The following is a 27,553-nucleotide window of genomic DNA, read 5'->3' on the forward strand; positions in this document are numbered from 1 at the left end:
TGCTTTCACTTTTATTGCTTCATGCAAGAAAATTGTACAGCCAGGGTTACACCCAGATTTTCCTTACAGACTCCTTATTGGTAGAAAATAATAAAACTCTGCTAGTAGCTTCTCAGAGCTTTAGAAACATCTCCCAGATTTCAGCTTTTTTGAGACAATGAATATACAATAAGTAAATTCTATGTTAGGCTGCTGACATAACTTTGTAGTTCAATTATTTACACTTCTGGCAAAAATGGTTTTATATCACTAGCTATTTTCCTGAAATGTTTTGGGCTTTTTCTGAAAGACATATAAAATACAAGCTAGGTCACAATCTAACCACAAATTTATATGTCTTTTCCCCACTAAAAAGGAAATAGGGGGAAGGGAGGAATACAATTAACCATAACCTGAGAAGACCTCTCAATTTCTTAAACTAAAGACAAAAAAAAACCCCAAAAAACCCAGCAAAGGTCAGATCCTGAGCTTTACTGCAAGTGAATATTGCCCAGTTTCCAGAAAAGTAAGGACAGAATATGTATGTCAAAAGGTACATATTACATTCAAGCTATCTTTCTTATTACCTTTCTCATAAACCTACACGATATCCAAGTATAAATTCACCTCCCATCCCCCCTTTTAAGACTTAAAGTTTGCATATGAATGCACATACACAAATACACACACACCAAAAATCAACGCATCTTTACAAAATACAGTTCACTTTGTTAGAATAAAAGATAAAAATAAGGCTCAATTAAAAAAAGTAAAAATAAGCTTTGTTAAAAACTTGTGCATCATTGTGCTATCTGAAAACTAGCAATTCTGCAGTAATTAAGATAGAACTGAAAAGTATTTCCAAAGTGACAAATTGATTGATTCCTTTACTGCTACCAAAAGTTACCAACAACCAATCAATGCAGAAACATTTATGCTATTCCTTCAATCAGACAAAAAAGATGCTACAATGATTAACTAAGTACTTAACAACCTTAAGTACTTACTTTCAAGTTTAACATAAAAAGGTTATGAGCAAACATCAGACAAAGATTTTAACCAATTTAATAATTTCTCATCACCTAACAGGGAGGGTTCGGTCTCCTTTCCGTCGATCCATCTCTCTCTGAGGAACAGGGTACCAACGAAAATTCAGCTTCCAGTTGAATCCACCATAGGTCATATCAGATCCTGCCATATATTCAAAGGTGTCATCACTGATTACATCAATGATGGGACACACTACTGTCCTCCTAGGAAAAGGAAAGAAACAAAATCTATTAACCAAAAGTGTCAAAAAAGATGTTTGGGGTTTTTTTTTAATATTGTTTTTAACACATACAGTTGAAATTTTTATAACGCCATCTCTTAACACTATTCAATAAATTATTAACAGGGAACACTCAAATTCTACCTTGCTAATTGTAATTCTGATACAATTTTGGCAATGCCACATCTTTTTTTAAATCATATTTGCATTATTACCAGTAATAAATATTCATCCCTCTGCAGACAGAAATAATGATCCCAACTTTCTCATTGTTACGTAGTAATTAGATAGAAAACAAGAGGTTCTTGTTTCTAGTTGAGTGGCCAAAGTAACTTTCATGTTTTGAAAGTAAAACTTGGGCATTAAGTCTGGGTAAGTATTTTTATATACCCTCGGGACTAAGCGATGACAGTCATTGTTAGAGAAGTACAACTACTACATCATAGTTGACAGAAGGTGGCCTTGTTGACTAGTGTCCTGATGTTATTAATACATATATTCACAGAAACCAATTCTAATCATCTTAAAGACACTTAAGTGTCATGCTCAAGCAGGCTTCCTCTCATGGGAAGCTCTTTAAAAAGATTCAGAGGTTGCTTGCAACTGAATTCAAAGAACTTAAGTGGAGGCATTTGCACAGATTGTAACAATGGATGTATTGTAGTCTCACAAAACATGATTAATGACAACAAAATTTACTTTGTTTTTGCATAGTGCTGAAAAAAGATTTTTCATTATTTGTAGCTTATTCTTTATGTAACACTATATTTTGTCACGTTGAATTTTAAGTGTGGTTTTTATCTATAACAATAAAAACTAGGGATCTTTAACACCATACCTAATACCTATTCTATTTAATACGTTGTCTACTAACAGACTAGTGCGCAACTACAGCTACTGTTCAGATGTATGAATACTTTACAAAGTGGACAATTCTCTCACTTTCATTCCCAATACAATTTCCATCACTGATGTAAGTGTAGATCATCATCATTCCGGTAATTATTCTAACTTTAGAAAATACATCCCAGAAGACCAAGACACAGCACAACCAAAACCATTATGTAATAAAGAAATCACAGTGAGAGCCTGGAAACAGTTCTTGCTCACAATGTTGGTGCTACACTACATAAGGGCTCCATTTCTTTCTCAAGAATATCTTCCCAAATTCTTGAAGGAATAGGCCAGGCTGCAGACTGAAGACCTCAAATTCCCTTAATTCCTCAATTTCATTCATTGCTCCTGCTATTTAACACATTATTCCATGCATCCCAATATAGACTTCACGTGAAACGGAGTTTTACTTTTAAAAGTTTAACTGAATTAGCCTTTTATCCTTACACAAATGAGAATTTATTCAGCCCTTCCGAAAGTAAATATTTGCTCGTAGGCTATTTTGTAATACTTGGAAAATTTCTTAATAACTGGAAAACACTCAACATGGGGGAATAGATGGATAATTACCTGTCAGCTTTGATCCTTGCCAGCAGAGGTTCAAGCCAGCCTACTGTACATTCACAATGAGCATCCAAGAAGGTGATGACCTGGCCTTTAGAAGCAGCAGCCCCCTTTAATCTTGCTCTAATCAATCCAGAACGCTGTTCCATACGAATCACATGAACAGGTACTTTTAATTTTTTCACATAACTCTCCAGTGGTCTTTTCAAGAAGTCTGTAAAGAATATCAAAACAATGAAAACTGTTGGTTATGTAGTTCAGCTTTTTTTTTTTTAATGAAGAGACTTGAACTAAGACACATTTCCTCTTTTCTTGCCTATCCTTTTCTACTTTCTTAGCTGATTTCCTCTACTGCGTATTCTTCACTTCACAATACTCCTTCCCACATCTCCCAAGTGTTTCACTGGATAGCACAGAAAGTTCTTCCTCCTATTTATTTCTTCGTTATGGAAAACACAAAAAAGAAGAGAGGGTAGAACGCTTACACAAAACCTAGATGGGATAGGCAAGTTTTTACGGCAGAGAAGATGTGATTCTTACTTTCAAAAACATGCATAAGTGCTCTTGGACATTACACTTCTCCACCAAGGAAATACAGAAATGGTTTGACTAGGTGACCATAATGATTTGCCTCCTACAGTAATGCAACTTACAGATAATTTCTTTGTGAGAAGTTTAAAACACAATCAAACTGACTTTTCATTGTGCCTTCTCTGGGGTTTTCTGGCTAATATTTTTTCCTATTAAATTATCTCTATAATACCTAAAAAAAAAAAGAAATCAGCCATACATAAACGAGAATCTGTAACAACAACAAATCTCAATGTAGCAAGAATTATGCAGAACAAGTTATTCAGAATACAACAGTTGATTACCATATGCCTAGAGACTCAAAGTTACCTGCACTGCAAAGAGCTATTGGGTTGTGATAAATGATGCCAAAGGAAGAACAAAGAAATGAGGGAGAATCCAATGGACAGTCACAGAAATAGACTTCTGCAATAACTCGCAGATTCTAAATGTGCAAAAAAGGCAAAATGGTCTTACTGCACACTATGGAATATTACATTGTACACTCAAAGGACACAGGAGCTGAAAGTTGTACTACAAGAGTGCAAAGCCTGTAGCAGGATTTCACATAAGGTAGTAAGTACCTCATACAAGAGTGACACTGGAGGGGATGGGAAAGGCTCAGCATGAACTCTTAGGGGGTCTTTTGTAAACCTCAAGAGGCAGGGCTGACTTGAAGGTAATTACCATTCCTTACCACTTCCATGGATGAATGACTTCTAATTGCCTTCACATTTTTTTCTGTGCATTGTTGGACTGCCACTAAAACCCACAGAACTAAGTTCTGACATGCCTTGAAAGCTAAACTGTGCTAAAAGTACATAAGAATTTGATACATCTAAATATTTGTCTCCAGAGAAACTCAAAGCAAGTTAATTCTTATTTTGCATATGAACAGAGACTCAAATTAATAAATATTTATTAGTACAAACCAAGCGTATACATGTCTGAACATTTTGCAAGGCTTTGTCTCAACAGAGATCATCTGACTGAGTCTGTAGCAAATACAGACTTATCTCTTTACAGTGCAGCTTTCCAAAGACACTAATTTAAAAGAAATAGTATCATGGCAATGTTTATAGCTTTAATGTATATGGCTCCCATGATATATATATAGAATGTGCAGCATTCCTCTCTATGCTCACCATCTTACGAGCAAGTCACACAAATCACCACGTTTCTCTGCACATTTCAGGTGTAGTACTGATAAGCTTTTAAAGTAGTTCCATCCACTTTAAACTTAAATGAATGAATATAGGCTGTGACATTGGTTCTTGAATGTAGTTACATTAACGAAACAGTAAAATTCTGGCAGGGGGAAGAGAGAAAGACTGCAATAATACAACTGCAGCCAGTCAAGAACTAGCATAAAACACAAACTTACATTACAGAAAGTCATGCCCAATGTATTGCATACAAAAATCTTGAGTCCTACCTACATTTTCTCTGTAAAGTATTTAAAATTTCAATTTATCAAGTACTTTTCAACTTTTTTTATCTAAGAAAGAATCACAGATGCGTGCAGTGTTTTCACTATGGAGGGAAAAAAGTTAAGAAGAGTCCTTCTCCCATGTTTAACCATGTCCATAAGAATATTCTTATGAACTATCACCTTGTTCAAAACTTCAGAAGGGACAACTACCCCTCTGACATTGTGACAGACCTTCAGTAACTGTGTTCTTAAAATATTACTAGAGCTTCAGCAAAATAGGCAGAAAAGATAAAGCTTGATGTCTCATCCCTATAAAAGCAGAGTAAATAATTCAGGCATCAAGATTTCCAAAGTTCCTCTGCTACCAGCAGTTAGGGTAAAATGCTCAAATCTAAGCAGCTGTTTTCCCTCCAGAACACCCTCTCTAATAGCATCCCTTACAAATACACATCCCTTACAAATTGCTCCCTTTGTTCAAGTAGCAGGAATCTAGCTTTTGTGATTAGTCATGCACCCAGAAACTAGTAATAGTTTCTTATTAGGTAAGCCTTGGTTTTTTCCCTTAAAGAAAAAAGCAAATATTTGAATAATCTTCTAATGACTGTAATACATTTTGGCCTACAAGAAACACCAGGATCAAGCTGTGAAGATGATTTTTTATACAAACCTGTTGGTCATATTTATACAAAATTCTATATTGAACACTGAGAAGTTTTATGCATTATAGTGTCAGCTGCTTTTAAGTGACCCAGAATTAGAGCTGATTAATTTTTCAGCATTGTTTCATTTACTTCAGAGTGAGGTTTGATAACATTTAAAAAAACCTCAAATATCTCCACAATACTTCTAATTTGGAACAATATTAATTAATGTAGTTTCATAGGTATAAGTCTTTGTGGTGGATATTCCTTTCAAGATTTTTCTCTGTCAAAACTCTGCATAGTTTTACCTAGGACTGAGCATCTTCTGTGCAAGTAGCAGAACTAAGGAAGCCAAAAGAGCAAATATATTCTGTTCAAGTCAACTAAGTGCATTAGTTGAAAAATACCTTGCCAATTCTATTACTGAGTCACATTGATATGAATATAAATGAATATAAATGAAAAATTAAGTTTCAAACCTTTTTTTAAAATTAAACTACAATAAAACACAGATTTATCATTTTTATAAGCATGCAAACATGGTTTTTTAAGAAGTATGAACATTTTTACAAGTCTTGTTGGCAGGATTTTGTTGCGGTCGCATTGCTTTGACCTGTATCTCTGTAGCTAAGTTCTGTGGATGTGATCTATCCTGATGTAATCTGCCTACCACACCTGGCTATTGGGTGCTGACCTGCTTTGGAGTACCAGCAAATCCTGATTTCCCCTGTTAACTGTTTTGAACTAGATACCAAAGACCAGTACTTAAAAACTAAAGGTGCAATTCTGATCAGTAACTAGAGAACAATGTTACAGATATGCCTTGTCTCTCCAACGCTTTTCTTTTGGGTGTAAATAAATGCACGATATTATGCAAATTCATTCTTCTAAGAGCATGACACTAGCAGGTACAAAGTGTGCTTCAGGCAGACTGAATGCTTACTTTATTCCAGTTAAAATGACTCTGATGTTAGAATTCAATATACAATACTCAGGCTGAACATTGTCTTTTTCTGGAAAAGTATGCTGGTTTAATTCAACACAAACAGAATGCTTAAGTAGCAAACACAAACCCTTCACATCTTCAGTCATCATACCTTCTGTTTTGTTTAATGTAAAAGCATGCTTGATGGAACCGTAACATGTTCTTGGAAAACAGAACAACAAAAAAAAAACCTCGCAGTAATTGTTGAGAATAACAACAAATAAAAGATGCCTAAGTGATCTGAAATGAAGCTCACAGACTTCAAAAAGAAATACTGGAACAGGTTCAGTAACACCACCAAAAAAAGTATGAAATGCTCTATCTTTCAGCCTGGAATTAAGTTCATTTGTTTATATTACCAAACCCAGAAACAGAAAATTTAGCTAGAGAAAGCCACATGCTTTTTAAAGTGGACTATAATTCTATTATTCATAGTGAGGACATCTCTATTGCTACGTTGAAATTGATTTTTTTCTAAAACAGAAATTGAAGAGGCAAAACATAAGTAATATGATGTCTACATCATTCCGATATTAGCTTGCTCTTCATTTCTAGGTCATACTGACAGCTGACCTGTCACAAAAAATAATTAGCACTGATTTGAATTCTTGCCAAGAACTGTTTTGATTTAAAAAAATGTGGAATTTTTATATAAAGGTTAAAAAACTGCTACAAATCAAGGGCTATAATTACACATTACCCACAAGTGCAAAAAGCAAAGATTTGATGTTGTGCAAAAGTTGATCGTGCCTCTCATTTAATCTGGAACACGTTTATGTGGCACTTTGCATAGGCATTTCTCCTCTGCTGCCGGAATGTAATTGTATTTAATGCTTCTGTCTTTTCTTCCAAATTGCGCTGGAATTAGCTGAATCATTTAGAGTTAGGTAAAAAAGGAAAAGCAAAAACCAGTGAGAGTGCCCGAGAGAGGAAGGGAACAGAGACAAGTGCAAGCACAACCCGAGTGCGTGAGCTGCGCTTCCTCAGGAAAGCCGATCGCTGAGAGCGCAGTTGGCTGACGGGATCTTCCCTCGGCTGCTCCACAACAGCCGTGCTCCACACTGACCCAGCATGGAACAGGCCAGCTAACGCGCCACGCATCACACACACACACCCCTAAGCTGAAGAAGCAACTCAGTATATTTTCTACCACGTTAGTGCAAAAATCCACTTCTAATGCTCCTCCAGCTACAAAAGCTCCTGTCAGCCATGGTAGATGGTTCCTAACTATCCTAAAACCTCCCGTTAGCCACTGTAACCCACATATCATAGTGCTACTTCGAGCAAATCCAGTGTCTCTCTTCATACATGCAGATCTGGGGCAGATCCTGCTGTTTAGACAACAGTCAGACATCCTACCCTGAATTTGGAATTACCATAAGCAGCAAAACACGAATTTTGCATCACTGGAATCAGAAGCAACAGGCTGAGCTGTGTGAGCAACACTGAGCATGCTGTGTGTAAAACCCTTCTCTGTGTGACACATCGGAATTCCTTCTGATACAGGCGACAGCCTACAAGTGGTGACTGTCAAGACTTTTTCTCTGGTGGCCTACTAGCCATTAGTTCTAGGAGAAAACTTTTGAAATAGAAATATAGAAAAAAAAGGTGGATCAATATAAAAATATAGCCATGTTTTAGATGAAAAAACCTGTACTACCCTCTCACCTCCATTTACCAGCACAGGGGAAAAAAGTACTTCATAACCTCTACCAACAAGAAATATTAAGCAAAGAACAAGCCAAATATCAACTATTAACCAAAATTAAATGCTAAGTATTATATAGATTATTATTTTTATTTCTAATATACTGTAATTTAAAAATACCACGAAGTTTAAAATCTAAATAATATTATATTTTAAGAAAAAAATCAGCTTTAAGTTTTGCTTATTACACATGGCAAGTTTCATTCTGTAGCATGGAGTTTTCGTCTGGAGCACTATTTATCAAGAAGAGGAACCTTCTGCAGCATAGACAACTGAATTTTAACTTCCCATGAACTGAATAATCAAAACTGATCCCTCTGAACCCCAAGCCTAATGGTGGCAGTGATAGTAAATTCAAATGCGTGCAACAAGCAGAATTGCCTTTGCTAGTATTCACCAGATGATTCAAGTACTAAACACCCTCAAGCTGTATGAACATGCTAAAATTCTAAATGGAAAACACTAAAACTGTAATAGAATAAACCCACTAGCAAACACAAAGTCCATGCTGCCAACAGAAGAGTAACCAGACTGATAAACTTACACCAGTTTTCAGTGCAGAATGATCCATCTGTATTTCAAAATGGGCATTGCTCCCTCTGCCTTCCCCTGCCCCAGGTGCTGTGCTTTGCTAAGAAGGGCTGAGCCCACATCAAGTCAGTTTCAGCTTTTGAAGTATAAAGAGCAGCAAGCTAAAGCATCGATGTCATCCTCACCTCTTTCACTGGCATCATCGACGAGGACGATCTCTTCCAGCATGTGCCGCGGGGAGCGGTTTATCACGCTGTGAACGGTCCGCAGCAGGGTGCTCCAGGCTTCATTGTGAAACACAATGACCACGCTGGTCGTGGGAAGGTTGTCTGCATACACCTTCGTTTTACACCTAGTAAAATTAAAGCATGTGTTTGTAAAGGTCAGGCCTTCAGTTGGAGCTGCAAGTCTGGTGGGGTTCATCTCTTGAGTATTGATGCTAACATTCCTGATACATCAATTTCATGCAGAGTGTGACAAAGGAGCACACGGTGCACATTTAATACATGTTCAAAGTGCTCAGAAGTTCATCAGATTAAAAGAGAATTATATTCACATTCCAAAGTTAGCATGGAAAACCATAGGTTTAGCTGTCCAACAGCACATATAGGGGATTCATGTAAACTATGACATACACTTCAAGTAACCCCATATGCCGCCAAAATTTTTACATTTTGCAATGCTATTCTAAAACAATCGATGTTTTCATTATTTTCTAGAAAAATCAATACACTGTACACAAAGTACTGATCACAATTCTGAAAAAACTCCAATTCTGCTCTAAAAAATAACCACACAAATTTAAGTGTTCTCTGCAGAGATCTGTTCCTCCTGCACATTTAAAAATGACACGGTTACTTACGTAAGATTTCATGGTATTAATCCTCCAAGAATCAAAGTTAAAGAGATATATGCAGATCTTAAACACAAGGAACACACTGAGGTGGAAAAGGAATTATATTAAATGGAGCTCCATTCCAACAAAAAAGCTTTTATTAGATCCCAAATTGTTAAGTCAGTTCACTGTAATGTAACCTGATCTAGGCGCTACAAAAATACATTAACGAGTATTCATGACTAGCGTCCTAACAGCAGCACTGCCCAAGGGCTTGAGAGGCAGAGTGCATATCCTCTACCCTAAATATACAGAAGCAATGCTTAAGGAGCAGCCTGCCAATACAACAGGATTATGGTGGCAGCATGCCAGACAGTGACACCAGGAATGTCAGCCAGAACCAGGCTCCCAACATCAGTATTTTATTTTCTGGATAACTCAGCCAGAGCACTTCTCAGAGAGAGCAGCTCTCACAGCAAACCGGCATTTCAGCTCTGAGGTGGTGACAAAAGCCCAGCATGCACAGACATCTCAAAAAGGATCAGTAAGTCCAGGTGCAAATGAAGAAATACCTGGAAGAGCTTCTGTGAAATCATTTCTGAGAACTGAAGCAGTAGGATCAGGCACTATCTGCCTTCAATATTATACCTACTTATTATACAACTATGCCCCATTTAATTATTCATCACACTGAACTAATAAATCTTTATGAATAAAATCTTTATGGAAAGCTTCCATATATCCCTATGTTATCCTGATTTATTTCACATGTGAAAAAAAAAAAAAAAAAAAACTTGCAAAGCATGCCAACTGAAAAAGTTACTTCTTTGGTAACCCTTGAAAAATAAAATAGGTTTTCACAAAAATGCTATGAATTTCAGATGAAAAATTCAATCATAAGCCATGTAATTTTATCCCCATGTTTGCCACTTGTTCAGTCTGCTTTGCTACTTTAAAACCAAAATGTTTTATTCCTCCTGCTGCACTGCTCTCTAGACCAGAAAATAAGTCTCTGACTGTAGACATTCAGCTACAATAGTAATACAAATCCACCATTGCTCCTCTACTTTTTGGAAGAATATTTGTAAAAAAGTCAAGAGAAGCCTGTTAGCAGTTCTCTGTGAAAAACAGTAACAATGTGTCATTCACCAGGAATATCATGCTGCGATAGCCCCAGGATCTACTATTGTAGTACGAAATCTCTCATCTTCAGCCTTGCCTTTTATCATGGTTTTACAGAAGATTTTATTTTACTGAGCTCAAATCAATGAACTGGTATAAACATCAGCCAGGTGATCAGGGACTACAATGTTTATACAGCATTACACTGTCTGAAGTATAAATATATCAAAACATTTGAGTTCTGTCTTTGAGGGGGAACTTTTTAGCACCAACAGGAAGGCTTACAGGAATTTTTTGGGGACACCCCTCCCTACCGCAAGGCATCCCTTCTGCAGAAGGTGAATCTCCACTTTGCCATAATGAAACATGTCGATTCTCCCCCCCAGAGATCAGCTCTTCCTGGGCTAACAATTTAGGAGTGACCCTGCACTGGCACTTGGTTGCTGGCTGGGTTTAACCCATGACACTTGTTTACCAACACGTGAAAGGCTGCCAGGCGTAACACAAGGGTGCTTCATAACAAAACTTGGCATTTTTGAATGCTATTCTTAATAAAGCGTTTGGTGTGAAATTATTCTGGAAAGATTCATTGATGCAGACAAGGTAACTGAAAGAATTGATGGTATGAGACCTGTTTTTTAATATCCCTTTTACCTGCCCTTTTCCATATACCTTTTAGCTATATCTGTACAAATTGTTATGAATACATTATAAATAAAACCTCCTGTTTTTAATTTTGAAAACACTGGTAACTCCTTCCCCCCCAGGAAAATATCACTGCAGAATATAAGACAAATAAAAGAGAACACTTGATGCCCATGATTAGACATTAGCCTTCTAAGGAAACTTCATGTTTTATTCTATTAACAAACATTTAAATTAAGAATTCTTTTTGTCTTTCATTTGAAAACAAATTACCCCAGAAAAGACTACTATAGAATTTAAAATACAGCATTAGCTTCAAACAAGTTATGCAACATTAGAAGCAGAATAAAACCATGAGGGGTATGACACACAGCCTATGAATTAAGGATAATTTGAATTTTAATGAGCTACTAATACATTATGTTCCTTTTGTTGGATCATGCCTCAAACAGCTTTAAAATTGAGTGCATAATATTAGGAAGGCATACCATCTCCAGTAATTTAATGAAGACTCCAAACAGCAGCTGAGAATGTCTACTCCACATGGAATGCATCATCCTTTCCTTAATCTACGGAATTCACTATGCAAACTCTCAGCTAATGTGACTCCATATATTATTTAGATTGTGGAACTCCCCAAAAACATCATATACTTTATATACAAACAGAGACTTCTGTCCTATTACCTAAAAACACATAAAAAGAATAGACCAGATTGTTAAAATATGATCAGAGTGATGGTGTTTGTCTTCCCAAGTCACTGTTCCAGGTGATGGAGCCCTGGGGATGGCTGAACACCTGCCTGCCATGGGCAGTGGTGAATGAATTCCTTGCCTATGTGGCTTTTGCTTTCCTGATTAAACTGTCTACCTCAACCCATGAGTTTTCTCACTTCTACCCTTCTGATTCTCTCTCCCAGCCCACTGTAGGGGCAGTGAACAAATGGCTGCATGGGGCTTAGTTGCCAGCTGGGGTCAAACCACAACAGAAATAAAGTGGAAAATTACATAGGAAATAGAATTAAAATTATCAAAGATTTTAATGCCCCATCAAAATCAGATGTGAGAAAAAATAATTAAGTTTAGTACCTATACTTTTTAAAGCTGTTTTACAAACACATAACTGTAAAGACATGACTCTGCTCTGACCTCTGTAAGATGCTCACACATATTCTTCACAGAATTTCATCTCTTTGAAATCTTGCATCACATATTCAGAATACTGAGTACTGCATTCTGTCTGCGGCCATCAACATAAGAAGGACATGCACTTGTTGGAGCAAGTCCAGAGGAAAGCCACAAGGATGACCAGAAGGCATCTCTCCTATGCAGACAGGCTGAGAGAGCTGGGGTTGTTCAGCCTGGAGAAGAGAAGGCTCTGAAGAGAATTTATAGCACCTTCCAGGACCTAAAGGGGGTATAGAAGAGCTGGAGAGGAACTTTCTACAACGGCCTGTAATGACATGACAAAGGAGAATGGCTTTAAACTGAAATAGGGTCAGTTTAGATTAGATAATAGAAATAAATACTTTACTGTGAGGGTGATGAGAAACTGGAACAGGTTGCCCAGTTTGTGGATGACCCTGAAAGTGCTCACAGCCAGGCTGGACAGGACTTTCAGCAACCTGGTCTAGTGGAAGGTGTCCCTGTCCACAGCAGGGGGATTAGAACTAGGTGATCGTTAAGGTCCCTTCCAACCCAAACCATACCATTCCACGATTCTATGGGTCTGTGAGAATAGTTTGGCCCAGTTCACTACAACCACATAGCTAGTCCTAGGTCCACATCTCCCCAAGAACACAGGGCAGTGTAACAAGTCAGAATACTTTATAACTTGAAATCAAGTTTAATGGACTAAAAGCAAAGAAAGTTGGACAGATCCTAGCATATAACACTGCTAAAGAAGAACAATGACAGCAAAATAAATACACATTGTTGCCCCTTACACCCTGTAGCCAGAACTCAAAGTTTTACATCCATTACAAAAGTTTTTAAAATGAAAGGCTAAAAGCAATGGAGTTTTGTTTTGCTTCTCCATTATTGTGACTCTCTGTGAAGGTGAAAGTTGAATCTTTCATAGAAGCTCTACAGGTTTTATACACAAGAGATGTTCAGAAAAAAAACTCTGAGAATTTTATTCAATAGATTAAGTATAACCACTTGGAAACTACCTGATGCTACTTCAAATGCATCTGAAGAGCCTCTGAATAAACTGTTTTGCTGCATTCTCTTTCAGCCCAGAGTACAAATAGTCCACAGGAGACATTACAAAAATAACCAGAAGAGACAACAAGTAAGGCAATTATGTCCAAATAAAATTAAGCCATTAAATCTCAGAGTTTAATTGCAGCTTCAGCATAAACTTGCAGAGAAAGAAGACAACTTTTCATTTTGCACTTTCTACAACACCACAACCAAATATACACTCAATCCTTCTCCACATCTGACAGAAATGGAAGCCTCTCTTCCCTCACACTGCTGAGGCAATAAGGAAACAAATGCACTTCACCACTGCAGGGGCAGAAGAAATCTACCAGGTGATCATACAAGATGCTTCAATTGAATTCATCAGAAGGTGAAATTCTTCTGATACCTATCTGATCTGCTCAATCTCCAACCCAGAGATAAAAAAAGCTACCCACAGCCAGGCATGCAGAGACTCCAGAAACTTGGGACATCACCTGTGCTGTCCTCATGCCACCTCTCTCAGTTTACTGCTGGGTCTTTGACAAACACTCCAACTATTACTTTAGGAAAACCCCCAACTGTGCAGCCATCTTATTACAGAATAGCACTCGGCAATTTATCAATGTTAAGAAATTGCATTCACAGATCAATTTAGGAATCATTTCTGAAACCCAAGATTGAGTGCTACATGTGTAGTGTTGGCAAATCTTGAAAGACATCTATTTACAATGTTGGTAGTGATCTGTCTGCACATCCTTCAAACTTATGCTAAATCATTTCTGAAAGTGACAAACAAGGATTTACCATTTGGATAGCTCTTAAATACCTTTTCATAGGCTAAAATAAAAAATCACACCCCAAACAAAGCTACAAGCAAGGAAGAGGTCTTGTAGGAAATCAGTTATACACTACCATAATGCTCATGCAGTGAGACACAATGAGGAAAACCTCATTCACTGAGGCAAAACATGAAATAAATTTTAGGTCATTTTCTAGAAAGATGAGGCCATAATTATAGTCTGTATTAGAAATAAATGCTAAATTTCTAAGTACTACAGGGCAAATGTCTCACCTTCTGAGGCTGCCAACATGTTATTCTCCACAGAGGAGAAATGAGAGAAGAAGTTACACATTGGAACATTATTTTTTATATGGATTTTTCAAAACAAGGCCACTGATGCTTACCTAATCATGAAAATTAACAGAGTCAGACACTACCTGAGCCATGATTTGCTCTACTTGTTTCCAGTTTTATTCCCATATTCCACCAGCCTTTCAAAGGAACAAGTCATGAACAATAATTTACAGTGGATCAAAAACATTAACAGCAGTAAAACATGTATGCAATCCTTGTTTTCTAGCCCAGTGCACACAGCCCAGAGCACTCTGATAAAGGACAGAGAAGGAACACAAGAGCGTCTCCTGTGCACTGAGCAGCTCAGTTGGGAAGTCCCAGTGGAGCTCAGATTGTGCTCGTACGTGCAGTACGATAACACAGTGGCAATGCATTTTTGAAAGCTGAACTAGCAACAGATTGGGGCAGGAAGGGAAGCACATTTAGTCATCTTACAAATTTAGTACAATCTTGTATCTAGCACACTACAAACAACGGTTATAAATAAAAACTGCAGTTATAAATAAACTGCATCTCAGGACTTAAATTTGACAATGACACATTGGAATAATCCAACTCTTGCTGAAAATCAGGTTAGAGCTGAAGTATTGAGGAAATACTACACAGCACAGCCTCCATAATAAATTTGTTTAATATTACTGATGCAGTACAAACAACACACATTTCAGTATCAAAATATATTGAGTGTCTCTGGAAAGCAAGCATCAGTATCCTTTGACTTGAAAACACACATTTATTTTCCTTTGAGGTTACAAAAGTTAATTCCAGATCGATAGAAAACAAAATCGGAAAATCTGAACTCCCCTTGTGAAACCTCAGGTTTAATTACTGATATCTGATGAATATCACTGCAGTGCTATAAAATGTCAGCATTCCATTGCTTACCTGTTCATATGCCTTAAGTTATAGGCCGCAATAAAGTTAATGTAACAGAGCTGAGGCACAGCTATGCCCAACAAAAAACCTCCTCTCTACTTAAATCACAACTGAAAACAAGTTTTGAAATAAGACTGCAAGAGTCACCCCGAAGCTGCTGAGACTGACCTACATTTCCATCAAGGGAGAACGCCCTGTGGCAGAATGTCAGAGAAATTGTCAAAACACTACAACAAGAACCACCAGGACTCAAGTCACATGGTGTTTTTCTGGTAGACACTGCCTTAGTCTTTCCTGGATCACAGAATATGCTGACGTGGAAGGGACCCACAAGGACCATCTAGTATAAGGAGCAGCCTCATAATATCATTTAAGAGCAGGTGTTAGTGAATCTGCTTTTTATATAAATTATAAGAATGCTCCAAGCTCCTAAATTGAAGACAATCAAGCTGGATAAAGATCTGATTTTCACACAGAAGCAATACAGCCGAAAGGACTAAAAGCACTTCTTCTGAGAAAGATGGGATCACTGGCTGTTGTAACATACCAAACCACATTTCACTACTCAGACTTTGCACACAGCCATGGCTTAACTTGCAACTGAACAAAGAGAAAGCACTGCAGATAAGGTTGCAACAAAACTTCACACTACCCTGAAGCCGCTTCTTCCAATCAAATCAGAGCAATTCATTTTAGGAAGAGGCCTTCTTTTCTATAATTCATATCACAACTTCAATTAATCTTTGTGAACAGGTGCCCTGAATGCAGGCAAATCCCTTATCCTTATCTAGACATTTCAACGCAGCCTGCTTAATATCTGCCTTCAATAGTATTACATAATTTACCTGACATCAAGAGTATGAAATTTTCCTTTCTTCTGATTTCAAAGATTTGGATATAAGAAAGGTCGCATTATCTCATGAGTCAAGTAGAAATCTTCTTTAAACCCTGAAAACAAAATCCAAAATGGTTCTTAAAACCATTGTGGTTACAGAATTCAAGCAGAACTACATAAAAGTAATAGTAGCTGCAATTGACTATTTTCCTTGTCCTAAAACCAACCACAGAAAAGCATCTCTTGACAGAAGCAAAAGCAATTCTGTCCACAGAGACTGAAATTGAACCTTAAGATCTCTAGACCAATTATTTTCCATACCTGACCTAACAATCTGAATAAATTTCCGGATATGGCAGCTCATCCAAAACGGATAAGCATGAATAAAAAGATTACAACTAAGAAGGAGATTGCCAAGTATTTGTGCACATATACATCTGTGTGTGTGTGTGTGTATAATATAATCTATATCTATATCTATATCTGAGTGTATAATGTTAAACCCCTCCAAAAAAAGTTTACAAGAAGTAAGCTGATTTTTAATGGGTTTTTTTTCCCCACTAAGCTTTCTCTAGGAAAAAGGTTTCTAGGGAATTTCTTTCACCTAACTCACTAAACCAATGTGAACAAGAACAATTCCAAACACTGACTCTACAAGGGGCCAGTAACAAGCTATAGGCACCATGAAAGACAGACAAAAAAACATTCCTGCTTGAAAGAACAGTAAAGTCTTTAATACCTCACATGCTTTCAGACTTCCATGACATTGCTGAAAGTTACATTGCTGGTGATGAGGTCAGCAGATTTTCTTTACAGATGCCAGGTTAATTAATAGCCTGGATTTCTAGCTTGCATCAAAAGCTCCTGAGTCTTCCACCATTTATGTTGACAACTTTGCTCTTTTTTTATAATGTTTACATTACTGTGACCAGAGCTAAATGAATACCTAGTGTTCACAAACTGCATCACAATTTATGGAGCTATTTAAATCCCTACGGCCTTATGGGGATTTCAAAACTCAGGTTCTGAGAAAGCTTTTTTCCCCACCATATTCCACCTAATCCAGTGTGACTGTGGGCTGCTGCAGAAAGCAACAAACCCACCTTTCACCATTACATTTTTGTCCCCTTCCCTTCTTTCAACCAGATCTGGCAGTCATATGGCTGCTGTGTGTGTTGCTTCAGTTTGCTGAACCAACAAACTGTATTTTTTTTCCACTTTTTGGTGTCCATCCAGTCAGTGAACATCCAGGCCACACAATCATCAGACTAGTATCAATAGAAGTGATGAGAAAACTTCTTTCGTCTGCAATCCACATTTATACCAAATTATATGTAGTATGAAACTATGCCCTTAGCTATTCTCCTGAATTAAACTAACTACAAGTAGAAAGCACACTTTCACAAGCCTCACATAGAAGCAAATACCTTCAGTGCTGCCTTTTAAAAACCCATGAAATATCACGTTTGAGTTCCAAGAGCACGCTCTTGCATGTGTGCTTTCATTTGTATTACAACAAATAGTTCTACTCAAGCTATTTTCCTCACATTGAGATTGTGTTAATTTTAGGGATATGTTATATTTTGATTCAACTGTAGAATCCTAAAGCATAGAGCAAATAAATTTGCTTTTACAGGTAAAAAATCGAAATTCCAGTGTATTCTCACATGCATATTTCATACTTAAAATCAACGTAACATTTTTAAAGCATAGATATGAAAAACAGATTGTGGTAACTGAAAAGCATTATATTGTATCATCTAATTAACAGTGCCTAAATCCAAATTCTGTTCTTACTCATCAAAGATATGACAGAATCAGTCAGAATTACTATTTTACTAGATTTACTCAGAAAGAAGCCCAGCATAATTGCCATAAACTCCCCAACATACATGTATAATTTAAGCTTGGAAGAATGGTTTTTAACCTGGAAAATTGTCTACTTCCTCCCACTTGTGAAAGGAAGCTTGGCAGCAGGAACTGAGCAGGGTAGTTTGATTCAGAAAAAAAACCCCTTCAATAATAATAATCTGACAACATTAATGTACCAGTTAAACATGAAGGTCTCAGAGATATGCACCTTTCTTTTTTCCATGAAGTGGCTGAAGTCACAGTTTGTATGGATTCAAACACAGTTCACTCAAATATGTAGGGCCATCTGGCTGAAAACTCTGCTTATACCCTAACAGGAACTATAGCATTCAAAATGCCAGCACACCTACCTTCCTGAGTACAGACAGTTTGAAAAAATGATAGTTAAAAGATCCCAGACTTTATGCAGAACTAACTGAGTTATAACAAGATGTCTGATACCTTTAATTCTGGCAAAATTATACCAAACAGGGAAAAATGACAAGGAAGACCTTTTATGCCAAATTGTATGGAGCCTGTAGCCTTGGAGAAAGGGTTGCTGAGGGATCAGCAAGGAGCGTGGATACTCCTCCTTGCTGCACATCTGCTTGGGGAAGCCCATCACCTTTCCGAGAAATCTCAGCCTGCAAAATATGACACCCTGCTAGCACTGCATCACCAGATCCAGTGGGGACCAGAGCCTACATGAACACAAAATCATTCTGTCCCAGCTATGCCTCCATTGCTTGAAGCCTTGATTCCTTGTGCCTGAAAAAGAAGGGTGTTTTAAGCAGCTCTTTCCAAGTGTAAAAACCTCAGAATTTGGTTTAAACTCTCACAAAAGGGAACAAATGTCCACTTAAAAGTTTTATATATTCCACAAATTGTTAAATAATGAATTCAGGCTGGAAAGCTCAGTCTTAGAACACAATACTCATTCTTCATTTTGCAAAGCAGTTTCTGAAGTCACCTCCAACTGCACCGAGAGCCAAACCAAGTCACAAAACACGTGCAAATTTCATGCTTTCAACCCCCCCCCCCTACTTTCCAGTCCGAACACCAATCTAAGGCACACAGGAAAGCTGAACTCATACTTTACTCACTGGCACCTATTTTATTCATTGCCTCCCTCATCTTCAGCAAGATCAAGGCAAGACTCTAGTGCTCCTGATCATCCATCTTTTATTCTTTGCTGTCATGTCAAGCCCACAGCTGCATATTTTCCTGGCAACTGTGAATCAACTCCCACTCTGATGATTGATTCACAGACTAGAATAAGACATACTTGCAAGAATTATTCTATTAACAACTTAAAACCAATTTGGCATGCACAGCTGCTTATTCCCCTGCAAGTGCTTTTGTCCAGAGGTTGTAGCCTTGTCCATTATACTAGTTTGTTACACTAACATGCCCCAGTCCAGATTCTGGGAAGTATCCAGGCTAAAAAAAATTACTTCTGGTTTAGCTTTTTCTGTTGAGCAAATCACACTCAGCTGGGATAAAGAGAAGTAGAACAATGATAACAGACACAAGGTGACCAGCAATTCAGGCACATGTCAATGATTTTATAGGTGTCCATGTGCCTCAGTAATTTTGTGCCAAATAATAAAAATAAATGTAAACCTGTAAATACAACTGGGGGACACTTGCCAGAACAGAGATGTCAGCTTCTGTAGATGTCTTGTACTGAGGAGTTCCCTTAGCTGGAGAAGTGCCTAGAAGTTATTAAAGAAGCTTGTATTTTTGTTCTTCTAGTAAGGGAACAAAATTTCTTGGCCACAACATAAACAGGATGCCCTGAGTGGGTCATCTGCAGAGATTAACCTATGAGCACTCCAGGACCAACACACTTGTCTTTACACAGGTGATAGGGGTTTGGCAGAACTAGAAATTAATTGAAGGATAATGCACTTTACTGCAAAAGCTGCTCTCCAGCTGACACGTTATGCCATTCCCATTAAATACATGTGGCAAATTGGTCCTGGCACTCTTAATTCCACCAGCTTTGCAACGATTAACCACTAGGCAAAACCTCTGCAGGCTTCTGCACTTCAGAAAAACTGACATGCTGGAGAATTAGAGGACTTGAAATAATCACTTCTTTCCACCACACCACATTAAAGGAAGCAACCCACAAAACTTGTGAAGAAAATAATTACATGGTTGAATAGCTAAGTGCGCCTTTGAACATATCCTGCTTTTTCAAAACCTTGATTGAAAGTACTACTGGCAGCTGTGCTGTAGACACATAAATGTGGTAAGAAATGATTAAAAATTACCCATTCTCCTTCTCCATAAACTATTTCCATATTACCAGGGACATAGATAGAACAAATTATAACAGAAGTAATTCCACTAATGCAGCACAGTGTTTCTGACTTTGGAGTATTTTGGCTAATCAGATAAATAGTTTCATAAGACATACACACAACACCAGAGTATATTTATAAGTTTCACAATTCTGAAAATAGTTACAGTGTTCTGGAATAGTAATACTGATCCACCCATACTGATTAAGATACCCTTGCATTGTCAACACAGTACTGTTCTCAAATTTCCCAGAGAAATGTTAACGTACTCCACAACTTCTTAATTAGCACAACCTTATAAAGTACACACTGAAAAGATAACAAATGAAAGAGGTTTTGGGGAAGCATTTTTCTCTCAAAAACTACTAAAAATGCAAACACATGTAAATGTTAAATTTTGGCAGGAATTTACAAGAACAGAAAAATCCAGCTCTGTCCTGAGACTGTACCTAAAATTTTATACTACAATTCCACTTTCACACACAGAGTATAGCAACAGCATTATATCCAGAAAAAATGGAAGAGAAGCAAATGCAACATTATAAAACTTGTAGCACGTCTTACTGTGAAACACAATAGCTGCAGAGCATAGCCAAATGTGAAAGACAGAAATTTCTATCTAGCTAAACTGGATTTTGAAATTGCAATTTCACTTGATTGCAAGCTTGAGTGATGCCTAGGTAATAATTTTTTAATAGTTTATAACAATTCCTCTCTCCATTTTTGGCTAATTCAAAGTCTAGACCTCAACAATTGAGTCAACTTTTCAGATCCTCAAATGTATGTTTTCATATTTGAAAATCGATTGAAAACCTACCTTATTTCAAACTTGTGAAATCATATTTTGAAAAATATGCCTCCATTATTAAGAACACTAGCACTACCAGGAACTTGCATGCTACACAGAATCACTTTCATCACAACGGATGAAGGCACCTACAAACCAGATCTTTATCACTCATTAAAAATGAAAAGCAGCAAGAGCATCATCTCACTCTGCTAATATTATCTTCTGAGGTAGGAGATGAAAACAAATTCCTCCAGCAGCTAGGCCTTGTGTATACAACAGCAGAGCTTCTAAAGAAATGGGGTTTCTATAGCATCTGATTCTTGCAAGAGAATGTAGATAATTAGGAAAATTTTGTTTCATAAGCTTTATTCAACCTGAATGTCCCTTTCATAAAGAAGGGGGGTTGAGGTGAGGGGAGTCATCAGCTATTCTGCCAGAGTAATCCCAGGAGAGTAAAGCAATCTTATTTTTTGTTAAAATAAGGCTACAATTTTCTTTTTAATTACTTATGACTCAAATAGCTCTGAAAGGATCAATATTCCAGAGGCAAGATCAAAAACAAACCAGATGGATATTAGAAAACATTATAATGCAATCTAAATGAGGCTTAGCACATTTCATTAGGTAAGAAAATTTTTGAAGTATTTCTCTCATCACCCAATCTCTTTTATTTTATACAATGCAGAATTTTAGTCTGCCTCATTACAAGCAGTGCATGAATTTTTTAAACAACTGATTTTTTCCTGAAATGCCAATGCTTAAGTTAACTTTCCTTCAACCAAAATAATTTCTGTTCCCTGAACAGGCTTCATACTTGTAATCAGATTCAAAGTTAAATAACACTGAAGAAAACTAGTTTCTGCTGGTCCATCTTATTTTACAAATAAGTGTCTTATATACAGGAAATTCTCCAACTGTTTGCTTGAAGAGTAATATCTTCCAGAACTGAACTGTTGCTTTGGATTAGTCTTTGCACATTCTTCATTTAAATAGAGCACATTTTTAATACAACATAAAGTACTTACCCTTCTAACCTGACATCAGGTAAAGATCTGTTGAGTGCAATCATTTCACTTGCCATTAAATTAAATTGATTTATTTTAAACATTTCTTTCATTTTCTCTTGCTCCTCTTTTGGAATGACCACAGGCTTCCCCATCTCTCCAGGTCCTTCATGTGGTTTTTGTATGGGTTCTGGAACTTAGAATAAATAAAATGTTACTAACTCCTTTTATGCTTGTTTTTGTTTGCTTATACATTAATTCACAATGTAGGCATGCTTACATTTAGAACAGTCCTAAACCCACCAGGTTTTGAAAGTGAAAACCAATCTTCACATTTGGGAGTTTAACAGAAATAGTTAAGTGCTATTCTTAGACACCAAAATTCATGTAAAAAACCAATAAGGATTTATTTCTATCCACCATTATATCATAATTGACTTTAGTAAAGTTCCTGTAAAGGAAAATTCAACTTTTCCAGGAAAACCTGTGTGTGCAAGAAAAAAATGGGATATAAATGACCTCATCAGAGTCTACAGCTTCCTCATGAGGGGAAGAGGAGGGGCAGGCACTGATCTCTTCCTGACCAGTGACAGAACCTGAGGCAATGGCCTGAAGCTGTGTCAGGGGAGGTTTAGGTTGGATATTAGGAAAAGGTTTTTCACCCAGAGGGTGGTTGGGCACTGGAACAGCTCCCCAGGTTGACCGAGTTCAAGAAGCATTTGGACAACACTGACAAGAAGCACAGGGTGTGACTCTTGGGGTGTTCTATGCAGGGCCAGGAGTTGGACTCAATGTTTCTGATAGGTCCCTCCCAACCCAGCACATTCTGTGACTGCGATAAATGATGTTCCAGAACAGTAAAGGGTCGATTAAAGTAAAAGTGTAGCTTTACATTTATTTCGACATTTTTATTTTGACAGAATGACATTAGCAGCAACAGTTTAGAAACAATTTCTCTTGTTTACACCAATGTTATTTTTATGCAACAAAATTACATTTTGGAGTTTAACATTAGTACTCAAAAACAGTAATACTACACATCTTAAACCTTGAATATCAAATATTTGATCAAACTAAAGAGAAAGAAAGGGAGAAAAGGAATTCAGACTCTTGAATTAATTAGGGTTTTAAACAAAATAAGTAAAAAAAACCAGAATAGTATTTAAAAAGTTACACTTCTCTTTACAAGTACCATTCATTCTTCTCCCAAACAGAAATGCTCAAATGCTGAATTTGAGGTGCATTATTACTTTACAAACTCAGCAAAAGTTTTAATTTAAAAAATAGTAACTTAAGATCTAAACAGAGGAACAAAGTATTTTAAAATAAAGGCACCAAATCCCTGAGAACTAAGCCTAGCTTCAAATTATCTTTAGTTTGGATTTAGGATAGCACAGTGTAATTAAACTTTAGGCAGAGACTAAATAGCCACATAAAAAATTTAAAAAAAATTTTACAAAAAAAGCCTGAGCCTTCCATCCTTGCTGAAACACTAAGATCTAAACATGTATTACAAATAAATGAGGCTTTTTGCTGGTCTGCATTTAGCTTCAATTGGTAACAAGCCCAGCGTGCTCCTTGACAAACTTTCAAGAACCCGAAGCTACTGCACTAGTGGCATTCACACAGTAGCATTTAGCAGAGGAAATCCTCCCATCACAAGGGTGCTTTCTTTTTACCAAACTCTCTGATTGCCAGTTGAGCTATAAAACCCTAGAAGATGCCAGCCAGCCACTCACCCACTGACAATCGATGGAGTCAGCATGTTCAAGCAAACCCTGAACAGATGGGCTGAGGTGCTCGTTTCAGCCATGGGCTAAGCTGAGCAAGCAGTTTGCTTTGCATTTTTGCCCCTTAAGAAGGTATGGTTGCAACCTGTATCAAAACTTGCTGACTTGCAACTGCATAACCTTTTAAACTACAATTTGTGCCTTCTGGAGGGTAAGTAACTTAAAATTATGGTATACAATAAAGTAATTATTTGGGCTTAATTTTATATATTCAGCTTGGTATCATTATGTGGGCTATCACAAAGATTTTTATTAAGTGTATAACAATGAGTACATAGGTTCACTTAGACAGAAAATGATTAGACAATGGGTGTTCCACATACCTAAAACAATTTAAAAACCCTATCAGAATATAGTCATGTGCACCATGCTTTTCAGAGTTCTGAAGAGTGAATGCCTTATCCTACCAAATTACCTATTTAGAAGAAAAAATAAATTTCCTGTTTCATTTATACTTCCAGTTCTTTCTTAACTTTCACTAAGCCAGCTAAACTGATTACCTAAATCAGCCAAAACCTCATCTCTCACATTTGCAGATCTTGCTGTTAAGATGAGACTTTAGCACATCAGTGACTGGGCTCCTGGTGTACAAATTCCACAAATTCATCAGTTGAATTTTTAAATTTCATTAATAAATACATACTGCTTGATTACACATTTTACCTCAGTACTCCATTCTCCTTGCAGAAAAATCCAGAAACAACTAACTAGATCCAGATATTTTGTGCAACTCACTAAATGCAGACAGTCAAACTGGGGCACAGGCAGGGCAACAACTTTCCAAGAAAAGTTAACCATCTTCTCTCAAGTTTCTGAGAACCATCTTGTCTGGGGTTTTTTTATGGTTATCTGCTTTCCCACAAAAGCACGTAGTTTTCACATAAACACAAACCAACAACGTTCTCCAAAAATGACTAATAAACGCATTGTTAAGCATTCAAACCACAGGGCTCTTTTGTCAGTTAAATACAAAAAAAAAAAAATTTCCTTTGAAGGACTCCATGTACTAATGATATGCTTCTAACAAACAGAAATTTAATTTATAGCTACAGGTTTCAGAACTAAATGAATGACTGAATCACCCCTTGATCAAGTAAGAAATCTAGTAATGTATTTCCAGACATTTCTTGTTTGTATCAGTAAACCATTAGTTTCAAAGAGGGCTTGATGTCTTCCAGATCTTCATTAAAAAATTAGGAACTCTTTATGTCTGTGGACTACAAATTTCTTTTTACCAGGCAATATGCTTGACAAAACCCAGATACTTCAAAATCTAAGACTACCTGAAGACAGGAAAAATGGTTGGATTCTTCTGGTGAGATGTCTTTAGGGCCCAAGTAAACTGACCAATGCAAAGTCCAGCCACCTTTGGAGGCTTCGCCATAATTACAAGAAAGCTATTAGGACAGGTGAAAGTTCAGAGAAGTTCTGCCTCTTACACACACCTCAACCTTAATAGAACAAGACTGATTTATGATGAATGGTTCACATTTTCAAGAACTGTATCTTGAAATTGCTCGCTTTTCTTCTTAGGATTTTTTCATGCAAATGAGATTATTCAGAAGTAAGACATAATTTAGAGATTCCATCTTTACCAGAGCTCTAAATTCAGAACACAAGGCCTTGATTGGCAATTGACAAAAATGGCTGGTCCTAGTTTAACTTTGTCATTGCTCCAGGAAAAGCGCATAAGTAGCAAGGAGCTGAGATTACAAGACTCTTGCAACACACCAGTCCTAATTCTGAAAAATTCACCACCACCCGGGGCTTCTAATCATTATACAAGGGGAATGCAGCTTGAGGGAGGAAAAAAAAGAGAAAAAGGATGAATTTGAAAGTTTAGTTAGAAACCACATCAAGTGCCAAAGCTGGAAGTTGTTTTGCAGCCATACCTTTAAGAAGCCTATAGCTGGGGGTAAAGAATGACTCATTTCATCTTCATTTAAGTCAAGACCTCAGAGATGACATACAGGGTTCTTACCTAAGACAGAGCTACACAAAAATAATCTTTATAACTTTATTACTAAAACCGTGGTACTACCTAGGCATATTTTGTTTACAAGAAAGGTCCCTAATTGGACTGTTAGAGAACAGCTTGAACCCTCTCTTTAAGTCTGGAACTTGTTTACATTTGTTAAGCAAGCTCTATTCCAGGCTGTGAAATCTAAAGTGTAATGCCAATCCCCATAATGCTCAAGTAACTATCCTATGAATTTCAGATTTGGAAAAAAATACTGCATAACATGGATGATGCTTACTAAGGTTAAGTGATTTTTTTTTTTTTTCCAATTCATATCAACCTTTAAACTAACAGCAACAGCCTTCCACAGACAACAATTAATTACTCTTTGTGAATTTTACAGAGTAATCATCGGGAATTACAAAAAGGGAACCACCACCCAGAAGATGTGGCAATAGGAAGAATATGTGTGGCATTTTAGGTACGGGGTGTGCACCGTCCACATCATCTGGGTGGCTCAGAGTAGGTGAGGCAACCTCAGAGCTGAGCATTGGGAGAGAGCTTCCCCCAGTCTACTCCCAACCTCTCTGGGGTGGTCACGTCAGGGAGAAGAAAGAGCAGCAATATCAGTTAGGACAAGCACAGGCTCCCTCACAGCTCCCATGGATTGTTGCTGGAAACAATACTGATGGGTGTCCCGACTCCAGTTCCCCAGGTTACCTCCTGAAGCTACTGCAGATGTCTTCTGCCATGGTGGAAGGGGTGGGCAAAAGCTTGAGTCCACAGCCAAATCATCCCACACAATTACAGTCACTAGATTCCAATTATCCCTCCCTATGGTATAATCTTAGTTCCCCAGGTTTGTACTCACCAGACCCCATGCCAGGCTCCCTTCTCCCAAGGCATCTCCACTTGAGCTGTCTTCCTGCCTGGCTAGCGGCCTGTCTCTTTTATATCTCACCTTTTGTCCCCTCAATTCCACGCTTGTGTCATTTCAACTCCCAGCCCTCAGACACAAAGACTTTTATCTCACTCATCCTACAGTTCCCCATAATCATGTACACTGATTTTTCTACAGTTGCACATTCCTTTACCATTCCTTATTTTGACCAATTTAAAAAATGTAACAGCAGTATACCTAAAATCCAGTATTAGATAAGCTGAAGTTCCTGATTTAAGATGGTAGTATCTTATGCCATCAATACCAAGGAGAAAGATTCTTCTCAAAGACAATTATGACTATGGCTCTTGCCTAATTCTAAAAAAAGAAAATCCCTCCATTTTCTGTATTAAAGACCTATGGAAAGTATCCTTCTAACTTCATGAAAGCCCAAACTGTCCAAAATTTATCCTCAAAATCCTTTGCTCTTGCTGAAATAGGTAAAGACTGATTTTTCCAACTAGAAAAGCACAACTTAAAATTGTCAAACTCTTCAGAAAAACTTACTTATGTGTTGAGTAGGTTCATTAAATGCCATGGAATTCTTCCATGAATTGCAAAGAGAAGCTGTATACCAGAGTGACATGGACAAGAGGCTATTAAATTCAGAACACTTGCATAATTTATGCTGAATCAAGAAAACTAATTCAATTATGAAAATTAAAAGCAGAGGAAAATGTGAAGTGAAAAAGCAGATTTGA

General features: G+C 37.3%; 1 protein-coding gene across 2 annotated transcripts in view; it reads right to left on the reverse strand.

Annotated features, from left to right (window-relative positions):
- GALNT1 (polypeptide N-acetylgalactosaminyltransferase 1) overlaps positions 1-27,553 on the reverse strand; it is an 87,240-nt gene that overhangs the window by 15,051 nt on the left and 44,636 nt on the right. For both annotated transcript variants that reach the window (XM_042048888.1, XM_042048886.1), the window contains exons 4-7: positions 22,184-22,358; positions 8,760-8,926; positions 2,714-2,921; positions 1,062-1,232 (exon numbers count right to left, since the gene is read on the reverse strand). In XM_042048888.1, the coding sequence (XP_041904822.1) occupies positions 1,062-1,232; positions 2,714-2,921; positions 8,760-8,926; positions 22,184-22,358 (721 nt within the window). The remainder of the gene's footprint in view (positions 1-1,061; positions 1,233-2,713; positions 2,922-8,759; positions 8,927-22,183; positions 22,359-27,553) is intronic.

The sequence above is a fragment of the Corvus kubaryi genome, unplaced genomic scaffold (assembly GCF_017639235.1).
Source record: "Corvus kubaryi isolate FWS band 111438036 unplaced genomic scaffold, C.kubaryi_AGA036_p1.0 68, whole genome shotgun sequence".
Lineage (NCBI taxonomy): Eukaryota > Metazoa > Chordata > Aves > Passeriformes > Corvidae > Corvus > Corvus kubaryi.